The sequence below is a fragment of the Anolis carolinensis genome, unplaced genomic scaffold (assembly GCF_035594765.1).
Source record: "Anolis carolinensis isolate JA03-04 unplaced genomic scaffold, rAnoCar3.1.pri scaffold_18, whole genome shotgun sequence".
In the NCBI taxonomy this organism is placed as follows: Eukaryota; Metazoa; Chordata; class Lepidosauria; order Squamata; family Dactyloidae; genus Anolis; species Anolis carolinensis.
The window spans coordinates 5,174,264-5,199,765 of NW_026943828.1; the positions used below are offsets into that span (position 1 = coordinate 5,174,264).

General features: G+C 46.2%; 2 protein-coding genes across 2 annotated transcripts in view; both read right to left on the minus strand.

Moving 5' to 3' along the window:
* Window positions 1–25,502, minus strand: part of LOC134294662 (zinc finger protein 135-like) — a 72,228-nt gene that overhangs the window by 13,576 nt on the left and 33,150 nt on the right. The gene's annotated exons all lie outside the window — the stretch shown is intronic.
* Window positions 3,449–7,375, minus strand: LOC134294660 (zinc finger protein 420-like). Its single transcript, XM_062966252.1, has one exon. It carries the CDS (start codon window positions 6,173–6,175, stop codon window positions 4,730–4,732), a length of 1,446 nt encoding a protein of 481 aa, XP_062822322.1. The 5' UTR covers window positions 6,176–7,375; the 3' UTR covers window positions 3,449–4,729.

A 25,502-nucleotide genomic window follows, 5' to 3' on the forward strand; every position in this document is an offset into this window, starting at 1 on the left:
ATGGTCAGACCAAATTTCAAATGGGATTCCGCTTCCTTCGAGGAAGTGTCGCCAGCATTCTAAGGCTTTTAATATGGCTAATGCCTCCTTTTCCCATATTGGCCAACATTTTTCAGTTTCGCTGAACTTCCGGGACAAATATCCACAGGGCTTTAAGTTCCCATTTTGATCTTTTTGCAATAGTACTGCCCCGTACGCACAGTCTGAGGCATCGCAATGGATTATGAAAGGGCTCCTGATATCGGGGTGTTTTAGGATGGGTCCTTCTGTGAAGCGTTCTTTTAGGGTTTCAAAAGCCTTTTGGCATTCTGGCGTCCAACTCAGTTTGGCGCCAGGGGCTTTCACTTTTGCCGTCTCCCCTTTCCCCTTTGTTTTTAAAAGTTCGGTAAGGGGTGCGGTTATTTGCGCAAAGCCTTTTATGAACGATCTATAAAAATTTGCAAACCCCAGAAATGATTGCAATTGCCTCCTTGTTTGAGGTACTCCCCATTCCTTTACGTCTGATACTTTAGACGGGTCCATAGCTAATCCATCCGGAGATATCCGATACCCCAGAAAGTCAATTTGTGTCTTGTTGAATTCACATTTGGAAAGTTTTGCATACAGCTTTGCTTCCCTTAGTTTTTGCAAAACTTCCCGGACCAGTTCCACGTGTTTTTCTTTGTCCTCGCTTACGATAAGGATATCATCCAAAAATATGAATACTCCTCGGTACAACAGTGGGTGCAAGATTTCATTTATAAGCTGCATAAAGCAAGAGCCTCCATTTTTTAATCCAAAAGGTAAAATTTGATATTCAAAAAGTCCGAATGCGCAGGAAAATGCAGTTTTCCAAGTATCCTCGGGTTTGATTCTTAATTTATGATACGCTTCGATTAAATCGAGTTTGGTAAATATACTCCCTTTCTTTAACACGGTAATCAGATCTTTTACTAATGGCATAGGGTATTTATTGTCCTTTGTAATTGCATTTAAATTGCGATAGTCAATGCACAGTCTTAAAGAGTTGTCTTTCTCCTAAATAATACGGGGGCTCCCAAAGGGGAGCTGGATGGCTTAATGAAGCCCCGCGCCAGGTTTTTATCAATATATTTCCTCAATTCCTCCTTCTCCTGAACAGACATAGGGTAAACCTTTGGTTTAGGTAAGTTTGCCCCTGGGGTTATTTCGATCCCCACTTCTATATTCCTTTTGGGAGGTAATTTACTTGCTTCTTTCTGATTGAACACATCCACAAAGTCTCTATATTCAGGGGGCAACAGTTCTTGGTTTATTTCCTCCGGTTCATTTCCCTCGCTCTCTTCCCCTGCTATCTTGCTTATTTCCCATTGTGTTTGTTGCTCTTTAAATGACATGCTCTTTCCCCTCCAATCTACTTCGGGGTTTGCCTGCTCCAGCCACGGGATCCCAAGTATTACATTATACGTGGCAATAGGGGCTACCACAAAGGATATTCCTCCCTCCCACTTGCCTACTTTACACGGGATCCCCTGTATTTCTTTCGTGGATGCCTCCCCAGCAGCAACCGATCCGTCCAATTGCGCGAACGCAATCGGAGCTTTCAGTTCAGTTTGCTGGCATTTCAGCGCCTCCGCTAATTCTGGAGTTATAATGTTCCTAGAGCAGCCGCAATCCACGAATGCTCTACAGGTGGCTCGATTCTCTAGCCCCGATAGGCAGATAGGCACTACTATCATGCATTTGTCTTGACTCACCAGCTGCTCCGGGGGTTCTGGGGCTCGCACCTCCTCCTCCGCTCGTCTCCCGGCTGCTGGCGTGGGTTTTACGGCTTTGGGGGGCTCCCCCTTCCGGGCCCAACATTCTGCCGCCCGATGGCCCGTCTTTCCACACACAAAGCATCCTGTCTTGGGTTTGTTGTCGTCTCCTTTGGAGGGGATCCCGGGCCGCCCTCCTGGTCGCTCCTGCTTCCGCGTTTCTCCCCGACCCCTCGTTGCCGGTCGCTGCTGGGCGCCGCCGCTCCGAAAGCGCCTTACTTGGGACAGGGTGGATTCAACGTGCCCTGCCAATTGAATCCATCCCTGTAATGACTCCGGGTCATCTCTGTGCGCCGCCCAGCTGAATATCTCGGGGCGCAGTCCCTCTTTGAATATCTCCACTTTGGTCACTTTGGACCATTCTGGTACCCTTTCTGCGAGATGGAGGAATTCTTCTGCATACTCGGGCACCGTTTTGTCCCTTTGTTTTATGACCTTAAGTTGATCACGGGCTCTTAATTGCTCCAGCGGGTCTCTGAAACGGTTCTCTAGCGCGGCCAGGAATTGGGGCACTGACTTCAAGCACGGGTCGCGTCTGGCATGTAACTGCACATACCAGCTGGCCGCCCCCCTTTTTAGGGTATTACCAATGGCCCGAATCATGCTTCCTTCGGAGGGGAATGTGTGCGCATTGTCCTCCATGTATCCTCTGATGCCAATGAGGAAAAAGTTCAGCTCGGATGATTCCCCTCCGTATTCCAATTTGAGCTCCTCTCTCCTAGGCATCCATTCTGTGGCCCGTTGTCTCTGCATGGGTGGTCTGGGGAAGAGTTGCATCGGGTTCCCTTGGGCGGCCCCTTTGACCACGCCGCGCCCCAGCCCGGCGGTTGTTCCCCGCGGCTCTCAAAATTCTGCCGCTGCCATCGGCCCTTCCACCCATCTGAATGCGGGCCCTGCTGTAGCCCCCGCACCTCGCCTTCCTTCGTCGTACGGCGCATCCTCCCCATCTCCATGGATCTCCGGCTCCTCTTCGCCTTCCTCCGCCAACCCACTGGACCCGATCCCTGGTCCCAGCGGCCTTTCAACCCCGACGCCCATTCGGGGGGTTGGGAGTCCTGTTGGAGTTGGCGGCCTCAGAGTTCCCAATGCTTGCTGGCGATCCACCTCGCGCGCCATCCTCTCTCGGAACTCCAGCTCCTGCCAGTACTCCTCGTCTCCGTCGCCGCCTGCCGCTGCTGGGCTCTGCGTCGATGCGCGCTGGCCCCTCTGGCTCCAAGCCTCGTCCTTACTCGGCTCTCTTTCGGCACCGTATCGAGTGGGCTCCCTCTGGAGATTCTCTTCCAACAGCGGCACCAATCTTCCCACGGTTTCCGACAGCCTGGACAAGTTGGTCTCCAAGATGGACAACCGTAGGGCCACGGTCTCCGGCATGCTCCCTCCAGACCCCCAACTGGTCTCTGCAGCCGCCGAGACGCCTCTTCCTCCTCTAGGGATCCTCTGGGTCACTCTGTTAGGTCTGGGGTAGCCGGTAGAGGAAGCGATGGCTTGTAGCGTTTCCTCTCCCAGCGGCCGAACCTCTGGCAGGGGCCCCTCTGCCCCCTTCGGGCTCTGGTCGCCCCTTCCACTCATTGTCACTTCACTGCGACTCCGCAGGAGGGTGAGAATGGGATTCTCGACTTAAATGTCACGCTCACTTCAAACGACCAGCATGAACGCAGATCAAAGACAGCTGCTCTCAAAACCAATCTTTATTGAAGAACACACGACTTGGAAAAAGTCGAGAATGACATAATGTTTACATACAACCACTTTTATTACCTTTGCTACTACGTCACATCACACGTAAATATCATCACCAAAACCCCACCCCCTGTATCACATTTCTACCATTTTCACACAAACTACTCATTATACTTGTTTACATTTTCACTCCACCAGTTCCCAGGCTGTGCTGCCAGGTGTTCCAGGAGCGCGCTTTGTTATGGCTCCAATTTCCAGAGCTTGCAGACTCAGCTCTGGGAATTGGCCCCAGCATCCATTTCCACCTCAGGATCCCCACATAAATCCTGCTCAGAAGACTCCCCATCAGTCTCCCTGACCCTTTTCCTAAACAAATCCTCCAATGAGCCCTCCTCGCGAGGGCTTTTCCTTCCTCTCCTAATCCCACCACTATCATTCACAGTCTCTGAAGGCGCATTCACAACAAGAATACTTTGAATACAGTAATAGAAACTCCAAATTATTAGCCAAGGCAGCACACATTAGAAAGGAAAAAATTAATAACATCCATTAAAGACAAGGAAGGTAAGAATCATACAAGGATGGAAGACAAAATATTAACTTTTCCAAGATCATATCAAGAACTATACTTGGCAAAAGAAAACTCCAAAAGTAAAATAGAGGAATATATTGAGAAATATTGGAAAATAAAGATCCAGGAAACAGATAAATTAGTTATGGAACTAAGAGTATTAAAACAAATAAAATTAATTTATTTGCAGAAGATACCCATTTATCAGTGGAAAACCCAATACAACAATGGGGAAAAAATGAAAATTACCTAGAAGAATTTGGGAAAATTAAAAGTTTTGCAAATTAACTGGAACAAGTCAGAAGTGTAGTTATTTAATTATCACTAAGAAGAGATTTAAAAAATAAAACAGGAGGGGATAATTAAAATTAAAGACAATTAAGGATCTGGGAATAAATGTTATAGAGAATTAGAAGATTTAGATACTAATAATTTTATTAAACTAAGAAAGGAAATAAATATACAATTATTAGAATATGCTAAACTCAAATTGATGTCTATTCCATGAAAAGCTCTGTCCACACTCCATGCATTTCTATGGTTTCTGCCCAGCGTGAGTCCTTTGATGGGAACGTAGTGCTGAACTTCGAGCAAAGCTCTGTCCACACTCCAGGCAGTTATAGGGTTTCTCCCCAGTGTGGGTCCTTTGATGTCAACGTAGTTCTGAACTATGAGCAAAGCTCTGTCCACACTCCAGGCATTTTTAGGGCTTCTCCCCAGTGTGAGTCCATTGATGTGAACGTAGGCCTGAACTATGAGTGAAGCTCTGTCCACACTCCAGGCATTTATAGGGTTTCTCCCCAGTGTGAGTCCTTTGATGTGAACGTAGTCCTGAACTCTGAGTGAAGCTCTGTCCACACTCCAGGCATTTATAGGGTTTCTCCCCAGTGTGAGTCCTTTGATGTGAACGTAGTCCTGAACTCTGAGTGAAGCTCTGTCCACACTCCAGGCAGTTATGGGGTTTCTCCCCAGTGTGGGTCCTTTGATGTCTATGTAAGCTTCCCTTCTGAGTGAAGCTCTGTCCACACTCCAGGCAGTTATAGGGTTTCTCCCCAGTGTGGGTCCTTTGATGTCTATGTAGATGTGAATTATGAGTGAAGCTCTGTCCACACTCCAGGCAGTTATAGGGTTTCTCCCCAGTGTGAGTCCTTTGATGTTTATGCAAGCTTCCCTTCTGAGTGAAGCTCTGTCCACACTCCAGGCAGTTATAGGTTTTCTCCCCAGTGTGAGTCCTTTGATGGGAACGTAGGCCTGAACTATGAGCAAAGCTCTGTCCACACTCCAGGCATTTATAGGGTTTCTCCCCAGTGTGGGTCCTTTGATGTGAACGTAGTCCTGAACTACGAGCAAAGCTCTGTCCACACTCCAGGCATTTATAGGGTTTCTCCCCAGTGTGAGTCCTTTGATGTGAATGTAAGGTTCCCTTCTGAGAGAAGCTCTGTCCACACTCCAGGCAGTTATAGGGTTTCTCCCCAGTGTGGGTCCTTTGATGTCTATGTAGATGTGAATTATGAGAGAAACTCTGTCCACACTCCAGGCATTTATAGGGCTTCTCTCCAGTGTGAGTCCTTTGATGTCTATGTAAGCTTCCCTTCTGAGTGAAGCTCTGTCCACACTCCAGGCAGTTATAGGGTTTCTCCCCAGTGTGAGTCCTTTGATGTCTTTGTAAGTGTCCATTCTCAGTGAAGCTCTGTCCACAATCCAGGCATTTATAGGGTTTCTCCCCAGTGTGAGTTCTTTGATGTGTATGTAAGTGTCCCTTCTGAGTGAAGCTCTGTCCACACTCCAGGCAGTTATAGGGTTTCTCCCCAGTGTGAGTCCTTTGATGTGAACGTAGAGCTGAACTCTGAGTGAAGCTCTGTCCACACTCCAGGCATTTATAGGGTTTCTCCCCAGTGTGAGTCCTTTGATGTGTATGTAAATTTCCCTTCTGAGTGAAGCTCTGTCCACATTCCAGGCAGTTATAGGGTTTCTCCCCAGTGTGAGTCCTTTGATGTGTATGTAAGCTTCCCTTCTGAGTGAAGCTCTGTCCACACTCCAGGCAGTTATAGGGTTTCTCCCCAGTGTGAGTCCTTTGATGTGCCTTCAGCTTTCCATGCTGACTAAAGCTCTTTCCACTTTCGATACATTTATATGCTTTCTTCTCCATGTCAGCAGTGTTATGTATATTTAATTCTAAAAAGGACACTTGATTCTTGTTTTTCCCTTTCTGATTACTCACAGCAGTGGGTTCAAATTACAGGAAAGTGGATTCTTCCTGAACATTAAGAACTTCCTGACTGTTAGAGCTGTTCAGCAGTGGAACTCTCTGCCTCAAAATGCAGTGGAGGCTCCTCTGGAATCTTTTAAACAGAGGTCAGATGCTCATCTGTCAGGGGTACTTTGCACGTTTCCTGCACGGCAGAGGCCTGGACTGGGTGCCTCATGCAGTCTCTTCCGACTCTATGGTTCTACTCTATAATCCAAAGTGAATGTAGGAATTCTGCAGGATCAGCCACTTGAGAGGAATCCTTTTTCCTAGGGGACTGGTTTTCTTACTGCACTTTGGTTTCCAAATGCCTCAATATCTACTAGAAGCTGGTTCATTTCCCATCACGGCAGGGGTGACTCCAGAGAACTCTCATGTCCTGGTCAAGAAAGAAGAAGCAAAAGGTTAGACATGAAGTCGCGTACCTCTGGCTCAAGGTAACAAAGCAAAAAGGGAAAGAAGAAAGGAAAGGTGGAAGGAAGGGAGGAAACACAGAAGGAGGGAACTGAACCCTTTTCCCATATTGGAGGACCACACTAATTTCATTGGGTCAAATCCAAACATGGTTAAAGGAACACAAGGCAGGCAGAATTCCTCCCAACATTCAAGGGTGTAACATATTCTGGATCATGGATTTCTGTGAATTACCAGTATTGTGCTAAATGCTCAAAGGAAAAAGGATTTCTTTATTGGTTGTGTCATTATCTCCCCTGCCACAGGGACCCCCAACTCTGCTTCCTCGGCATCTCAAAGGGTCACTCCGGCCACATTTCCCAAATGAATCTTCCAAACTAAGAAGGACCTGCCTTCTCAACTGGCTAATTCACAACCACGTTCACAAATTGAGTCCATGCTGAACTAAGTTCCATTAGGCATTCTTGCATTCCCTCTGTTGAGCCCATGATGAGATGCAAAGACAGGCACAGCTCCAGCCACAAAGCCTCCTTCCTGCCGACTCCCTTCACCTTTTCCCACTTCCCCCTTTCCTTCTTTTTCCTCCATCCAGGGGAAATCCAAAGAAAACTGGAGGCCATGGAGAGAAAAGGTCTTCCTTGGATGCCTTTGGGAAGAACCTTCAAGGGGTCTCCACATGGCCTGAAAGGTTATCCCTTGATTCTGTAAGGCTGAAAACATAAATGACTGGGAGAAGAACTGGCATCAGAGGGAACTTCCAAAAGAAAGGGCCTGGTATTCTATCTCCCCAAACTCTGGCAACTGCAAATGGTTAAGACAGATATAGAAGGAAGGTTTCTAATGGTAACGATGGAACTACAAACAATTACTCAAGTATAAGCCGGCTTTTCAGCATGTTTTTAATGCTGCAAAAGCCCCCCTTGGCTTATACTCAGGTGAGGGAGGGAAGGAGGGAGACGGGTGTTGCTGAGAGGCAGCTGTCACCGTTTGCAGTCCTTGTCCTTGTGACTGAACGAAAGAGGGTGCCTCCCTGAGGGAACAAGGCTGCACTTGAGTGAGGGCGAAGAGGTCCTCAACTTCACCACCGGCAGATGAGTGAGACTGACAAGGAGGAGGAGCCGGGCACTTCTTCCTCAGCGCATCCACAGCAGAAAAGCATGAGCTTGCCCTCCCTCCACTAAAGCCTTGTTTCCTCAAGGAGGCTCCTGGCCCTCGACACCCGACCGAAGAGGAGGAGGAGGAGGAGGCAGAGGAGAGAGAGGAGGAACCTGGCAGCCTGAGAGGGGAGGGAGGGAGGGAGGGAGGGAGGGAGGGAGGGAGGGAGGGAGGGAGGGAGGAAGGAAGGAAGGAGAAGGGGAAGGGGAAGGGAAGGAAGGGAGGAAGGAAGAGAAAAGGGGTTTCCGTGCGGAAAGGCCTTTGAACCCTCTCCTGCCCAGCCCACACATTCCTGGGTCTAGCGCACACCCTGCCCGCTTTTTATAAAGACCTAAAAACATGGCTGTTCCAATGTGCCTTTGATTAATTCCGTTCACTAAATGACTGGATCCCTCTAGCCAGAACTTCATTTTCGACTTGCACTTTACTATTGTCCCTGTCCTGGGTTTGTACTGTGTTCATCTGACTGGCCCTTCCAGCCTTAACTTCTCATCGGCCTCTCGCACTCTGCCTTCAGCCCTGCTCTCGCAGCTGTATTGCAAAGGCCTTTCCCTTGCCCCAGCTCGGAAACGGCCATTACACTCAGCTAAATACTGGTGGTTGTAGGATGAATTATCTATTTAATTATGTTCTTTATGATGTTGGTATATGTATTTTTATTGTGTTATATTTTGAACTTTGATTGAGTTTGGTCCCCATGTAAGCTGTCCTGCGTCCCTTCAGGGAGATGGTGGCGGGATACAAAAATAAAATGGTCATCATCATCATCATCATCATCATCATTAGGGGGACAGAGTGTGGCACAATATGGTGTTATTCTTTACAGGGACCAACAAAGAATGCAAGCGAAATGGTGGATGAGATGAAGGTGATATCGCTCAACTGCCAAGGCCTTGGCTACTGCTATAAACGGAAGATGATTACAAATAATAATAATAATTTATTTCTTATATCCGGCCTCCATCTCTCCAAGGGGACTTGGGGCGGCTTACGTGGGGACAAAGCCCTAAAATCAACAGTTGACATATGCATAAAAACAGTAGGAGTTACAAAATATAAATACATAGCAAGAACCAAACAATTTTAAAACTTTAAGATAAAACACATAGCATATCAGTTAGACAGGGGAGTGGGGCTGTTGAGGATTACGTGGGAGGGGCTGACTTGTGCAAACATGAATAGTGGAACCAGAGTGGAGTAAAGTGCTAGGAGCCGGCAAGGCGATTTGGACTGTATGATGAAAGTGCAGCTGATTATTCTATATAAAAGCATTAGCAACGAGAAAACAGCTAGCAAAACATGAGTTAGAAAGGACTCAAAAAGATTTGATATTTTTAAATAGAGAATACTTTGAATACAGTAATACAGAAACTCCAAATTATTAGCCAAAGCAGCACATGTTAGAAAGGGAAGAAAATAATAACATCCATTAAAGACAAGGAAGGTAAGAATCATACAAGGATGGAAGACAAAATATTACCGTATATATACCGAAGATAAGCCAAGTTTTTCAGCCCTTATTTATGAGCTGAAAAAGCCTCCCCCGGCTTATAATCGGGTCAAGGTCAAGCCAGGCAGTGGAGCCTGGAGACTACAGTATGTTTTCTTTTCCAAAACCTCCCTTCTCCGCTTCTCCTCCCAGGCTGGAGTGATCTTATTTTTTAAGAGAGAGAGAGACAAGAAGAGAATGTTTTCAAAAGCGAAAGAAGAGTGAGTGAGAGCCTCTTGCAAGCCAGGAAGAAGAAAAAGATTGCATGGGTGCAAGGGGAAGAAAAAGAGAGACTCTTGCAAATTTGCAGGATTTATTATTTTTATTACTATTATTGCAAGAATGTTTGAGTCAATAGGGAGGGAAGGAGGGAAAGGAGAGGAACAGAAGGTGTGTATTTCTTTTTATTCCCAAGGAAACAAAAATGGGGTGGGTTTTTTGGGAGAGGAAGGGAAGTTTTAAAAAGCCTTTTCTGGCTACTTTTAGAGTTTGAAAAGGGATAAATAAAAGAGGTGGGAAAGGGCAGGAGAAAAGAGGCTAAAGTTGTTTTTAGGAGGGCTTTGCTTGCATTTCTTCCTTGGGCAAATGCATGCCCCAAAGCTTGTAAATAAATCTATATATATAAAAGAGTGATGGCATCAGGGCAACCCACAACACAACAAAACTACAGGCCGCCCAACCTCGAAATTTGACAACACAACCCATCATCCACGGCTCCAGTAAGATACAACAACAAAAAAAAGAAAGAAAAATAAAGTCCTAATTAGAGGGAGAGCAATAATTGGTTTTTATCCAATTGCTGCCAGTTTAGAGGGCTAATCTCTGCCCACTTCGTCTCCTAGCAACCAATTCAGCCAAGCACAGCCAGGGTTCAGTTAGGGGACAGGCAGATTTAGGCCTCACTTAGATCTCTTCCACAGATTATCTAATTTGCACTGGATTATATGGCAGTGTAGACTCAAGGCCCTTCCACACAGCTATATAACCCATTTATAATCTTATATTATCTGCTTTGCACTGGATTATCTTGACTCCACACTGCCATATAATCCACTTCAGTGTGCATTTTATACGGCTGTGTAGAAGGGGCCTCATATAATCCAGTTCTAAGCAGATAATATAAGATTATCAACATACAGTAGAGTCTCACTTCTGGACCGAAAGTTTGAATTGGGGGCGCAGAGAGAGCCCCCACTGTTAGCCCCAGCTTCTGCCAATCCAGAAGTTCGAAAACATGCAAATGTGAGTGCATCAATAGGTACTGCTCCAGTAGGAAGGTAACGCTGCTCCATGCACTCATCCCACATGACCTTGGAGGAGTCTATGGACAACGCTGGCTCTTCAGCTTAGAAATGGAGATGAGTACCAACCCCCAGAGTCGGACACGACTGGACTCAGGGAAAAACCTTTACCCTTTACCTTAACTACCACCAATTCCTCAATACTTTATTTCCCATACCACCAGACTTCGCCACAGCGCATGGCCGGGCACAGCTAGTATTACATTCCGTCCGCAAGGTCTGTCCGCAAGGGCGTTGCCCAGGGGACGTTGCCCGGATGTTTTGATATTTTTACCATCCTTGTGGGAAGCTTCTCTCATGTCCCTGCATGGAGCTGGAGCTGATAGAGGGAGCTCATCTGCGCTCTCCCCGGTTGGGATTCGAATCCACTAGGCCACCGAAGGCTCCTTGTACAAAATAGTAATAGATGGATAATGTTGATACTATGCTATGTTAATAATAGATTATAGTATATATGTATATTATAATGTAGTCTATATATATAAAAGAGTGATGGCATCAGGGCAGCGGACAAAACAACAAAACTACAGGCCCCCCAACCTCGAAATTTGACAACACAACCCATCATCCACGCCTCTAGGTTGATACAAGAAAAAGAAAAGAAAAATAAAGTCCTAATTAGAGGGAGAGGAATAATTGTTTTTATCCAATTGCTGCCAGTTACAAGGCTAAGTTCCACCCACTTGGTCTCCTAGCAACCTATTCAGCCCAGGGGACAGGCACAAGAATTTGGAGAGACCCCTAAGGGCCATCCAGCCCAACCCTTTCTACTATGCAGCAGGACACAATACAAGCATTCACAACACATGCACAACGTATAAATACTATAGAATACTACACAGGGACATAGACCACCTCTATCCTCACCACTTTCACAGTACACAAACAACCAAATGCATACTCAACATAAAGACAACCATACAACAGACATTCAATACCACCACTACCTCAACAATTTCTCACCAACACCACCAGACAACACCACAGCAACGTGTGGCCGGGCACAGCTAGTCTGGCATCACGGCGACCGACAAAACAACAAAACTACAGGGCCCCCAACCTCAAAATTTGACAACACAACCCATCATCCACGCCTCTAGGTTGATACAAGAAAAAGAAAAGAAAAATAAAGTCCTAATTAGAGGGAAAGAAATAATTATTTTTATCCAATTGCTGCCAGTTAGAAGGCTAATCTCTGCCCACTTGGTCTCCTAGCAACTGACTCAGCCGAGGGGACAGGCAGACTTAGGCCTCATTTAGGCCTCTTCCACAGATTATCTAATTTGCACTGGATTATATGGCAGTGTAGACTCAAGGCCCTTCCACACAGCTATATAACCCATTTATAATTTTATGTTATCTGCTTTGCACTGGATTATCTTGACTCCACACTACCATATAATCCACTTCAGTGTGCATTTTATACAGCTGTGAAGAAGGGGCCTCATATAATCCAGCAAGGCCATTACATCCTAATCATTTTTCCTAACTGCAGCATTCATACTTGCCTCCAACAGACAAAAAAAAATCAGAAATATTGTATATTCACAACTTTTAGGAAATAATATCCCCTGATGGCGCAGCGTGTTAAAGCGCTGAGCTGCTGAACTTCTGGACCGAAAGGTTTGAATTGGGAGGAGCGGAGAGAGCCCCCACTGTTAGCCCCAGCTTCTGCCAACCCAGAAGTTCAAAAACATGTGAGTGCATCAATAGGTACTGCTCGCCGGCTCTTTGGCTTAGAAATGGAGATGAGCACCAACCCCCAGAGTCAGGGGGAAATGTTTACCCTTGACCTTAACTACCACCATTTCCTCAATACTTTATTTCCCAGACCACCAGACTTCGCCACAGCAACGCGTGGCCGGGCACAGCTAGTACAATATAATATTACACTATTGTATATTACATATTACATGTAACATTGCAAATAATATTGCAGTATAGTAAAATATAGTAATAGATAATGCTGATATTGTGCTATGCTAATACAGTAGATTCTCACCTATCCAACACTCACTTATCCAACGTTCTGGATTATCCAAGGCATTTTTGTAGTCAATGTTTTCAATACATTGTGATAAATTCGTAAATACAGTAATTACTACATAACATTACTGCGTATTGAACTACTTTTTCTGTCAAATTTGTTGTATAACATGATGTTTTGTTTCTTAATGTGTAAAATCATAACCTAATTTGATGTTTAATAGGCTTTTGCTTAATCCCTCTTTATTATCCAACATATTCGCTTATCCAACGTTCTGTCGGCCTGTTTATGTTGGATGAGACTCTACTGTAGTATAAAATAATAATATAATGTAATACAATATAATTCTAATACTTTAATACAATATAATAATATCAATTACATCTTATATATTACATGTAAGTACTAATAATATTGCAGTATAATGGTATAGTACAATATAGTAATAGATAATGCTGACATTGTGCTATGCTAATAATATATTATAGTATATACGTATAATATTATAATGTACAACAATGTAAGAATACTACACTATTATAATTGTATATTACATATTACATGTAATATTGCAAATAATATTGCAGTATAATACAATATATTAATAGATAATGCTGATATTGTGCTATGCTAATAATGTATTATAGTATATACGTATAATATTATAATGTACTGCAATGTAATAATACTACACTATTATAATTGTACATTATATTTTATATGTAATATTGCTATTAATATTGCAGTATTGTGGTATGGTGCAATATAGTAATAGATAATGCTGATATTGTGCTATGTTAATAATATATTATAGTATATACGTATAATATTATAATGTACTGCAATGTAAGAATACTACACTATTATAATTGTATATTACATATTACATGTAATATTGCAAATAATATTGCAGTATAGTACAATAGAATGATAGATAATGCTGATATTGTGCTATGCTAATATTATAGTATACTGTATGTACATATTTATTTATTTATTAGCGACATTTGTATCCCGCTCTTCTCACCCCGAAGGAAACTCAGGGCGGTTTACAAATATATATACATACAATATATTATGTCATACGACTATATTGCAATAGTATTAGTAATATTGCATGTAATATAAATATAGAATTATAATAGTGAATTATAATTATTATTACATTGTATTACATCATATTATTATTATTAGTATTACATGTATATACAATAGTATAATATGATTATATTATTGATATCATATCATTGCTAAGCCGCTGTGAGTCCCCTTCGGGGTGAGAAGGGCGGGATAGAAATGCAGTAAACAATAAACACATAAACAAACAAGTCCAAAGGGAGGGGGAAGGGGAGGGGAGGCCTTGGCGGCCATTGAGGCCTCGTTTCTTCCGGGAGGGAGGCAGGCCCCGCCCCCTCCTCCTTCCCAAGACAGACCCAGAGACACTCAATCCGGATAGAAGATCAATATCAAGATCAATACCAACCTCTCTCTCTCTCTCTCTCTCTCTCTCTCTCTCTCTCTCCTCCTTCGCGGCTCCAGAGGAAGCGCCTCAGAAAACAATGGCGGCGAGAGAGGCTATGCGCAGGCCCAGCCAGGAAGAAGCCCCGCCCCTTCTCCGCCCCTCGCCCCCCATTGGCCGAGTCCGTGACGCCCCGCCTACGAGCGGGCCCCTATTGGCTCCGGCCTTGATGGACGGGTGACAAGGAGGGGCGAGAAAGAAGGCGGCTTCTGAGGGCAGGATGGAGGCCCCGCCCCCTCTTCGTCGGAGGGAGTGACGTCAGGGCGTGGGCGGGGCATGGCGAGGGTTCATTCCGTCACGAAGGGGGGCGGGGCTTCTCCCTTTGAGAGACGGGAGGGAGGGGCGGGACCTCGGCCTGGCAGGGGAAGGGAGGGGCCTCATTGGCTGAGGAAGGGGAGGGCGGGGCCTTGCCTCTCGAAGCCCCGCCCAGCACAGAGCCCGTTCGAGGGCGCCCCTCCCAGCCTGGCTCTGGTGACGTCAGAGCCCCGCCCCCTCCCTCTCCCCGCAGAGCTGAGTGGCGCGATGGGTCAAGCGGCTCAGGCACGAGAGAGAGAGAGAGAGAGAGAGAGAGAGCGGGCGTCGCGGGTTCGAGTCCCGTCTGCCGAATTCTTCAAACTCCCTCCTCCTTCGGCAGAGAGTTCCGCAGATCCCGGGGCAGATCCGGGCAAACCTTGAAGGCTGTCTGAGTGAAGCCATGGGCTTTCCCCGGACATGAAGGGCGGTCCAGCCTGACTCGGGCCCTTGGGGCTCCTCCCCGTTTCTCAGCCCAAGAGCCGGCCTTGTCCGTAGACGCCTCCAAGGTCAAGACACACGTGGCACACACACGCCATGCCATGACCGGACCCACGACACGCACACGCAGAGGCATCTCACGTGTTTCCCCACCAAGGATGGACCTGGGACTCACTTGGCCCACAGAACCCCCGTGACCAGCAAAAAACACTGGAGGCCTTTGGGGGGAATTCCCCTTGATTGGGGGGAGTTGTAGTTCCCCTCCATCCCGAGAGCACCGTGACCCCAAACACGGAGGGATCTGGGCCCCACTTGGCACGAAGACCCGATCTGCTGGAATGGGATGCCTGCAGGGGATGGGAGGGAAGGGTCTTCCTTCCTGGGAGTCGTAGTTCACCCACCACCAGGGAAACGGGGACCTCCACCGATGGTGGGCCTGGACCACACGTGTCACACGGAACCCCGTGACTCACTCAACCTCCGGGAAGGGTTGGAGCAGAGGAACTCACCCAAGTGGTGGGAGTTGTAGTTCACCCTGCAGCCAGAGAGCAGGCTCAACCCCACCCGTGGTGCATCCTGAGTAAACTTGTCCAACATTACAAGCTTCAAGTACCGATTGAAGTTCTGGGGGTTCACCTGGCATGGTGGGAGTTGTAGTCCACCCACAATCTTATGGATATTTGGACAATTAAAACACTGACTTTGTCAAATCACCTGGGCAACGCTGGAGTATTATTATTATATTGTCATAATATTTTATTATATTATAATTATCAAATAATCTTATATTATTTGATAATAATATAATAGTATAATAATAATAAAAATATATAATAATACTATAATGATACAAACAAGACGGAGGTCCTCCTGGTCAGTCAGAAGGCCAAAGAGGTTATAGGGTTACAGCCTGCACTAGATGGGGTTACACTCCCCCTGAAGACACAGGTCCACAATTGGGGACTGACTCCACATGGTGGAAGTTGTAGTTCACCCTGGATCAAGACACAGCACTGTGACCCCCACTGACAATGGACCTGGACCATAATTGGCACACAGAACCCTCATGACCAAAGGAAAATGCTGGAGGGGTTTGTGGGGGAATTCACCTTGACGTGCTGGGATTTATAGTTCACCCGCAGCCAAAGGGCACTCTGGACCCCACCAAGGATGGCCCTGAACCTGACTTAGCACACAGAACCCCCATGACCAACACAAATGCAGGAGGGCTTTGGGGGAAAGTCGCCTTGATTTATAGGAATTATAGTTCACCTACATCCAGAGAGCAGTGCAAATGCAAACAACAATGGATTTGCACCAAATTTCAAATCACATCATTTATTTCGGTCATAGACCAGCACAGGACATAAAGGTCACAGTTACATACAAACTTGGTATGTTTAGTACATTTAAAATATAAAGATATTAAATCATTAATATAAAGATATTAAAGATATAAAGATATTAAACAGGGGTGAGGAGCGGAAGGGGAAACAGGGCAAAAACATACAATGCAGAGGTCCATCAGCCAGTGATAGAACCAAGAGAGAGGATCACTGGAGACATGGGTCACTTTTGGGACCATCATCCTCTGGCGGACTTTGTAGGCACAAAACTTTGCAACATTGTCGGTTGTAGCTGAATGAGTATCCACAAGTAGCTGGGAGGGATAAAAGTCTCCTGGACGGCCTGGGTGCTTGTGTATCAAAGGTAAGATAAGCCTGGTGCGGATATCCCTGGCAAGCGTACCCGATATGGCCAATTTGGAAGACTGGTAGGCTTTGGGCGGGCCTTTGGGAGTTGTAGATACTGGGATTTATAGTTCGCCTGCATCCAGAGTCACTGGGACCACCACCGACAATAGACCGGGACCAAACGTGGCACACAGGACCACCAAGACTAACTTAATATACTGGAGGGGTTTGGGGGGAACTGACCCACCATGGTGGGAGCTGTAGTTCACCCGGCAGCTAGTGAACTCCTACTACGAAGATGCACCTAGAGAGCACATTTGCCCAGTATGACACACTTTAACCAGTGATGGAGTTTGTCTCTATTTTCCATCACGTACACCAAATTCCCAGTTTCATCGTCTTGAACAAAGCTTACGTTACATTTACATTTCAACCAATTCTTTGTTTATCAGGTTCTATTATATTTCCATCAGACCATAACATTAGCTGAACAGCAGTTAACACAAAAACATCCCATTCCTGTCTCTTGTGTGAATGTATTACATTACCCATGATGTTAACCTACATGTACCATCTTCCATGTTTATAGCACACGTGCTCCTATCTGTGTGAGGTGTGGTGGGCACACGTGATCTGCTTCCCGTGCTTCCCATTGTGTTATATCCATTGTGGTGCTTCCTTTATAAATCTTTGTTTCTGAGCACAATATCTTACTTGACATAAAATAAGGCACCCAGAATATCCCGTTGACTACGAGAAGAGTTATTGTTATATCACAAACCATTGTCTGAACTGTGCCATGTTTTCAACTCCAGACTTAATAATTCAAATTTCCAAATTTTATCTTCTATTTTTTAAAAGTTATTAACTTAAAATCTGTATGAACCAAATCTTCCAACCTTCCCGTTTGTGTGAACGTGTTTGCATGACTTCCCAGCAAAGCAACCAGACGTGGTCTCTGAAGGGCCTCCTGGATCTCACGGACCTCACTCTTCCCTGAACACTCGGCATCCAAAGAACAGGAACCCTTTGGGTCCAGAACAAAACAAGCGGATGCCGGATCTGGACCAAACTGGGCACACAGACCCAACATGGCCAACTGTGAGGGTTTGGGGGTGGTTGACCTTGGTGTGTGGGAGTTGTAGTTCGCCCTGCATCCAGAGAGCATTCGGAAGCCCACCAATGACAGATGGGCACCAAACTTAGCACACAGAACCCCGATGACCAGCAGAAAACACTGGAGGGGTTTGCGGGATAGACAAGGCAGTGGAAAAGAATAGATGAGGATCAAAGCAGTGAATACATGTTGTGTAAAGCATAGTAGGAATAATAATGTCTGAAGGAAGACAATTGAATCCAAACCCATGCCACCAACACCGAAGAAGGAATGATGTTCAAAGGCGCTCTAGATTCTCGGTACTGTAACCAGGCCTGAAGCCAGACTGACAGAAGTAGTTAGTTTCATGTGTAGTTGCATTATATACAATTTCTGCCTTTTTTGTAATGTTGCTTTTAATCTCTCTTTTTTGATTTTGATTTTTTTTTGCCATAAAGAGGGGGATTTATAAGGGACAAAACTGCTGAAACCGTCAACTTGTTTTGTTCTGAACCCAAAGGTTTCCTGTTCTTTGGCTGCCGAGTGTTCAGGGAAGAGTGAGGTCTGTGAGATCAGTGAGTAGAAAACATGACACAATTTAGATAATGGTTTGTGACACAACAACAACCCTTGTAGTAGTCAATGGGATATTCTGTATGCCTTCTTTAATGTCAAGTAAGACAATTTCCCCTTATGTCTGGAGGCTCTGTCGAACTGGCTACGTGCTAGTAGACTGAAGGTGAACCCGGCGAAGACCGAGATTCTCTGGCATGGCCGCTCGACTGGTCTGACCCACTTGCTACCCACCTTCGATGGTGCTGCCCTATCTCCTTCGCCCACCGTTAAGAGCCTGGGTGTCGTTTTAGATTCACAGCTGACAATGGAAGCTCAGGTCGCTGCTGCCAGCAAACAGGCCTTTTCCCACCTACGACAAGCGAGGCAACTGGCACCCTATCTATCTGATGAGGCACTGGCAACGGTCATCCATGCCACGGTCACGTCTAGGCTGGACTATTGCAACGCCCTGTATGTTGGCCTTCCGACGTCCACGACCCGAAAGCTCCGTATTGTTCAGAATGCAGCAGCCAGGCTCCTCACAAGAACACCCATGAAATGCCACATCACACCAGTGCTGCAGCATCTGCATTGGCTTCCAACTGATTACCGTGGTCTATATAAGATGCTAGTCCTGACCTTTAAAACTCTTTACGGCCAGGGCCCATCGTCCCTTAGGGACCATCTCTCCTTCTCCCATCATCGGAGGTCGCAACGACCATCCCAACGAGACTTACTTTATGTACCGGGTCCTAGAGAAGTGCACTTGGAAAGGACCAGGCGCAGAGCTTTTTCTATTTCTGCCCCTGCCTTATGGAATGCCTTGCCGCCCCAGATGAGAGCCATGCGTGAGTTAGGGCCTTTGACCCTCGCACTCAAGACCTGGCTCTTTACTAGAGCTTTTAATCTATGTTAATTTTATCAATATTTGTATGTATATATTTTTATCCTTTACAATTTTATCTTGTAAATCGCCTAGAGCATCGTGGATGGAGGGCAATTAATAAATAGTTAAATGATGATGATGATATTGTGCTCAGATACAAAGATTTATAAAGGAAACACCACAATGGATATAAAACAGTGGGAAGCGCGGGAAGCAGATTATGTGTGCTCACCATACCTCACACAGATAGGACCACGTGTGCTATAAACATGGAAGATGTGATACATTCACACCAGATACAGGAATGGGATGTCTTTGTGTTACTACTGTTTAGCTAATGTTGTGGTCTGATGGAAATATAATAGAACCCGATAAACAAACATTCGGTTGAAATGTAAATGTAACATAACTTTTGTTCAAGATGATGAAACTGGGAATTTGGTGTACGTGATGGAGAATGGAGACAGTGAAATAGACTTGAAGTTTAAAAAGTTATCCATAAATATAAGATAAGGAATTAATTGGGAAAAATTAAATATACTCGTAAAAACGAATCAGCAGGTGAAGAAACATTTGGAGAGTTATGAGGAAAGAAGTAAGAAAGGTTTTGTTAGGATCCAAGAGGTTGATGGAGAACGTCAGAGCGTGGCCGCAGAAGGAAGCAGCCCGACAGAACGTCACTGGTGGGATAAAATCAACGGATATTCACCCAAAGCGGCAGCAGCATGTTTACATCTATTGATGCACCCAATAGTAAGGTGAGGGCTACAAGGAGGGACTGATCGATTTTCTGTATTTGAAAACAAATTGCAATACTTAGAAACGCAATTGTGAACTGTGATGTATGTTGACTCTATTGAGAGGGTTGATGGGCCAAAGTGCCTGCATTTCTATTCTATTTCTCTTCTATTTCTGATTGCTTTTAATTATGCATTATTAAGGTGTCTGCTTCAACTTATTCTATTAAAGATGCAACCTGCCTTCTTCCAGAGGAGAGGCAAGTGTCCGTATGTCGCCACTATGTTTCCGGAACATCTTGTGGTTAATGTGGTTAAGCTACTTACTGGAACATAAGTGAACAACATGTTTTTCTACAAATGTTTATGATAAAGGAAGCACGCTTGCAACACTCTGTACTGCTCCAAAGAAATGAGGAACTTCTTAGTTGTAAACAAGGGCATTATATATTGAGCTTCATTTCCAATGTTCTTCACGGCGGTCACCTTTGATTTGTCCATCCGTCTATACTGCAGTATAATAAAGGTACTTGTTTTAAACTCTGTTGGGCTCAGATTGGATCCATAGCGCTTCAGCAAAGTTCCCGGTATTTAAATCTATGTGAGCGGTTCGCTTTTCCGCTAAATATAACTATATTAAACTGATTATATACATAGAATTGACACTGAATCAGACATGTGATACAATAAAGTAGTATTGATGTATCCAGGGCGTGTGTGTAAGAAACGGGAGTGTGTTTGTGTGGGTGCTTGTGAAGAAAGAAGAAACGGGCCTCAAAAGAAAACGGAGTTCATGCAAAGTGTGACATGGGACGGACTTGGGTGGTGAAGAGTGAGGCTTGTCAGCTCCAACGGGATGGGAGGAAGGGGCTGCCGCAGAAAGGCCGGGGGAGATGGCCTGAGGAGACGGAGCGGCCGCTGGAAGGCCGGAGCTAGCCTCTTGCCCCCCGGGGCTGGTGTGACCCACTTGGATGGGGGGGGGGGAGCTGCATTCAAGGGAGTGTGAGATCCTGCCCCCTCTCCTCCTTCGGAGCCTGCTTCTTCCCCCAAAATGCCTGCGGGTTGGTCCTCTCTCTCTCCTTCCTCCAGGCTGGTGCAGGCAGAAGCTACAGAGAGTAAGGGATTTAGAGCAAATTGTAAGGCTTGTCAGCTCCAACTGTGTTGGTGTGGGTTAGTCTTCTTTGAAAGAGAGCCCAGGCACACAAGGGCTGAAGATCCCATACGGCTTTAATGTTCAGAATACAAGAGTCTGCTCCACTGCCTGTGTATATAGGCCTAGCTACAGTATCATCGGGAGCTTCCGGTGGCTCAGTGTGTTAAAGCGCTGAGCTGCTGAACTTGCAGACCGAAAGGTCCCAGGTTCAAATCCGGGGAGCGGAGTGAGCGCCCGCTGTTAGCTCCAGCTTCTGCCAACCTAGCAGTTCGAAAACATGCAAATGTGAGTAGATCAATAGGTACCGCTCCGGCAGGAAGGTAACAGCGTTCCATGCGGTCACGCCGGCCACATGACCTTGGAGGTGTCTACGGACAACGCCGGCTCTTTGGCTTAGAAATGGAGATGAGCACCAACCCCCAGAGTCGGACACGACTGGACTTAACGTCAGGGGAAACCTTGACCTTTACCGTACCATCAATCACTCTAGAGTCCCTTTCCCCCCACCTCAGGGCATTTAGGTTTTATGGCTGGTTCATGTGTCCTATCCTCCCTTTTGGCCCATGGCCTTGTGCTCTCCGTCAGTGCTCTGTGTCCGGAGATGGCATGAGATGGGGATCATGGCATCAGATTCAGATGAGTTGACTTGGGTTCATTTGAGTCAAGTTGGGTTCACTTGACTTGAGTTGGGTTCCGTTGAGTTGTCCAAGATTTGAGTTGTATTCATTTGGGTTCTGATGAGTTGAGTTGGGTTCAGTTGAGTTGTCTTGGGTTCCATTGAGTTGAGTTGGATTCTGATGAGTTGGGTTCTGATGAGTTGTCCAAGGCTTGAATTGTATCCAGTTGGGTGTGAGGCTTGTCAGCTCCAACTGTGTGGTGTGGGTTAGTCTTCTTTTAAACAATACGCCAAGAGACACAAGGGCTGGAGATACCTACGGCATTATTGTTCGGAATATGAGTCTGCTCTACTGCCCGTATATATAGGCTTAGCTACAGTATCAAATCACCCTGGAGTCCTGGCGCCTGGAGGTTGCCCATTCCCACCTTCCAGAGTCCCTTTTCCCCACCTCGGGGCAATTGAGTTTTATGGCTGGTTCGTATGTCCTGTCCTCCCTTTTGGCCCATGGTCATGTGCTCTGTGTCAGCGCTTTGTGTCCGGAGATGGCATGAGATGGGGATCACAACATGAAGCGAGGAACCAACAAGGCGTCTCTCACCTGGCAAGACGGAACGAGGGTCCAGTAAGGCGTATCCGAATAACAATGGTCAATAACGTGTGCAGGTGGGACCCCATAAGTCCTACAGCCTGAGATGGAGAATGTTTTGAAACCATGCCATAAGAACGGAAGGAACAGCACGTTCCCCGAAAGAAGGACTAAACTTTAGGGTATCAAATGCCTCAAAGATTCAGCACGCTTTCTGGACCTGTGACTACGGAGCGTCCACACCTGTCGGGAGAACCTGATCACCTCTTCTGGGCAGGGTCTGTGTGTGTGAGTATGGATGTATGCATGTGCGTGTGGGTGAGAGCTCTCTCTAGATGTGATTTGGATATGATTCTGATGGGATTATCAATAAATGTTACATGAAAAGTGTTAAAACCGAATTTGGTCTCTAAAAGCGCCTCACTGATCCCTCTGCTGCTGCTCAGTCGTTTAGTCGTCTCCGACTCTTCGTGACCTCATGGACCAGTCCAGGCCAGAGCTCCCTGTCGGCCGTCACCGCCCCCAGTTCCTTCAAGGTCAAGCCAGTCACTTCAAGGACACCGTCCATCCATCTCGCCCTTGGTCGGCCTCTCTTCCTTTTTCCTTCCATTTTCCTCACCATCGTGATCTATTCCAAGCTTTCCTGTCTCCTCATGATGTGGCCAAAATACTTCAGCTTTGCCTCCAATATCCTTCCCTCCAGTGAGCAGTCCTTGTTGGGCTTTCTTTCCTGGAGGACGGTCTGGTCGGAACTTCTTGCCAAGGTCCAAGGCACGCTCAGGATTTTCCTCACGATTCCCTAAACACTCTGCATCCAACAAAAGAACAGGAACCCTTTGGGTTCGTAACACTTGTATTATTATTATTATTATTATTCTATTACAGTAGAGTCTCACTTTTCCAACATAAACGGGCCAACAGAATGTTGGATAAGTGAATATGTTGGATAATAAGGCCCTCCTTATTATCCCTATTAAGGAAACGCCTATTAAACATCAAATTAGGTTATGATTTTAAAAATTAAGCACCAAAACATCATGTTATCACAAATTTGACAGAAAAAGTAGTTCAATATGTAGTAATGCTATGTAGTAATTACTGTATTTACGAACTTAGCACCAAAATATCACGATGTATTGAAAACATTTACTACAAAAATGCGTTGGATAATCCAGTACGTTGGATAAGTGAGACTATACTGTAATATGTTTATATAATTGTTATATTACTATATTCTATTATTGTATTTTATTATTATATTATTTATTGTAGGATTATTCTATATTATATTCTTTATTTTTCTAATCTATTTTCATATTATTATATTGTTCTGTTGTTTCTTCGTTCTGTCCCTTCCGATTCTTGGTGACCTCCTGGACCAGCCCAGGCCAGAGCTCCCTGTCGGCCCAGGCCACCCGCACCTCCTTCAAGGTGGAGTTAGTTTCTTCAAGGATACCATCCACCCACCTTGCTCTTGGTCGGCCCCTCTTCCCCTTTCCTTCCCTTTCCCCCAGCATCGTTCTCTTCTCCATACTTTCCTGTCTTCTCATGATGTGGCCAAAGGGCTTCATCTTTGCCTCTCCTCTGCTTCCCTCCAGTGAGCAGTCAGTCGGGCCTTCTTTCCTGGCGGATGGACTGGTTGGATCTTCTCGCGGTCCAAGGCACTCTCAGGACTTCCCTCCAACACCACAGTTCTTCCTTCGCTCAGCCTTCCTTATGGCCCAACTCTCTCTCGCATCCATAGGTCACTACTGGGAATACCATTGCCTTAGCTACGTGGACCTTCGTTGCCAGTGTGATGCCTCTACGTAAAGGGAAAGGTTTTCCCCTGATGTTGTCCGGTCATGTCTGACTCTGGGGTTGGTGCTCATCTCCATTTCTAAGCCGAAGAGCCAACGTTCGTAGACGCCTCCAAGGTCCTGTGGTCACTGGCATGACTGCATGGAGCACCAATGTTACATTCCTGCCGGAACGATACCTATTGATCTACTCACATTTGCATGTTTCCAAACTGCTAGGTTGGCAGAAGCTGGGGCTGGAATGGTCACTACCCTCACCCAAACCCCTCCAGTCATCAAATCCCGGCCTATCAGGTCTGTGTGCCAAGTTGGGCCCAGATCCCTCCGTGTTTGGGTTCACGGTGCTCTCTGGATGGAGGTGAACTACAACTCCCCCAAATCAAGGTGAATTCCCCCCCAAAGGCCTCCAGTATTTTTGCTGGTCACGGGGGTTCTGTGGGCCAAGTGAGTTCCAGGTCCATCGTTGGTGGAGTTCAGAGTGCTCATTGGTTGCAGGTGAACTGTACATCCCAGTCCCTACAACTCAGGGCCAATTCCCCTCCAAACCCACCAGTATTCACATGTGGGCCCATCAGGTCTGCAGGCCAAGTCTGGTCCAGGCTCATCCGTGTTTGGGTTCACAGTGCGCTCTGGGTGGAGGTGAACTACAACTCCCCCAAATCAAGGTGAATTCCCCCCAAAGACCTCCCGTATTTTTTGCTGGTCATGGGGTTTCTGTGGGCCAAGTCTGGCCCAATTCCATCATTGCTAGAGTTCAGAGTGCTGTTAGATTGCGCGTGAACTATACATCCCAGTCCCTACAACTCATAGAAACCATGGTGAATTCTCCCCAGACCCCCCCCCCTCTCTAGTATGTTCTGCTGCTGACCAGTTCCTCTGTTTGCTGTGCGCCATAGAAAAGGATAGGACGTAGAAGGGAATTGGCATGGCCCCGCCCACTGCCTCTCCCTTAACCCTTTCCTATTCTTTCCTGTGGCACACAGCAACTGGAGATTGAGGTTTGGGGAGTCCTGACCCTGACTGAGAGGAGTCGTAGGGAGTGGAACGTATAGTTCTGCTGCAATCCAAGAGCCCTGTGAACGCCAACAACGAAGGGCCTGGGACTCACTTGGCACACAGACCCAACACGGCCACCTTGGCATCCCGGGCCGGGCTGTGGTGCAGCCGGTTAGTAGCCATCTGCAATAAATCACGACTGACTGAGAGGTTGTGGGATCGAAGGCCGGGTCAGATTGAGTTCCCGACCATTAAGAGCCTGGCTCGCTGCTCACGTAAGCAGCTTGAAAGACAGTTGCATCTGTGGAGTAGGGCCCGGGCTGTGGCGCAGGCTGGTGAGCAGCCAGCTGCAACAAATCACTCTGACCAAGAGGTCATGAGTTCGAGGCCAGCTCGGAGCCTGCGTTTGTCTTTGTTCTATGTCAAGGCATTGAATGTTTGCCTTCTATGTGTCATGTGATCCCTTCGGGGTGAGAAGGGCGGAATATAAATACTGTAAATAAATACATA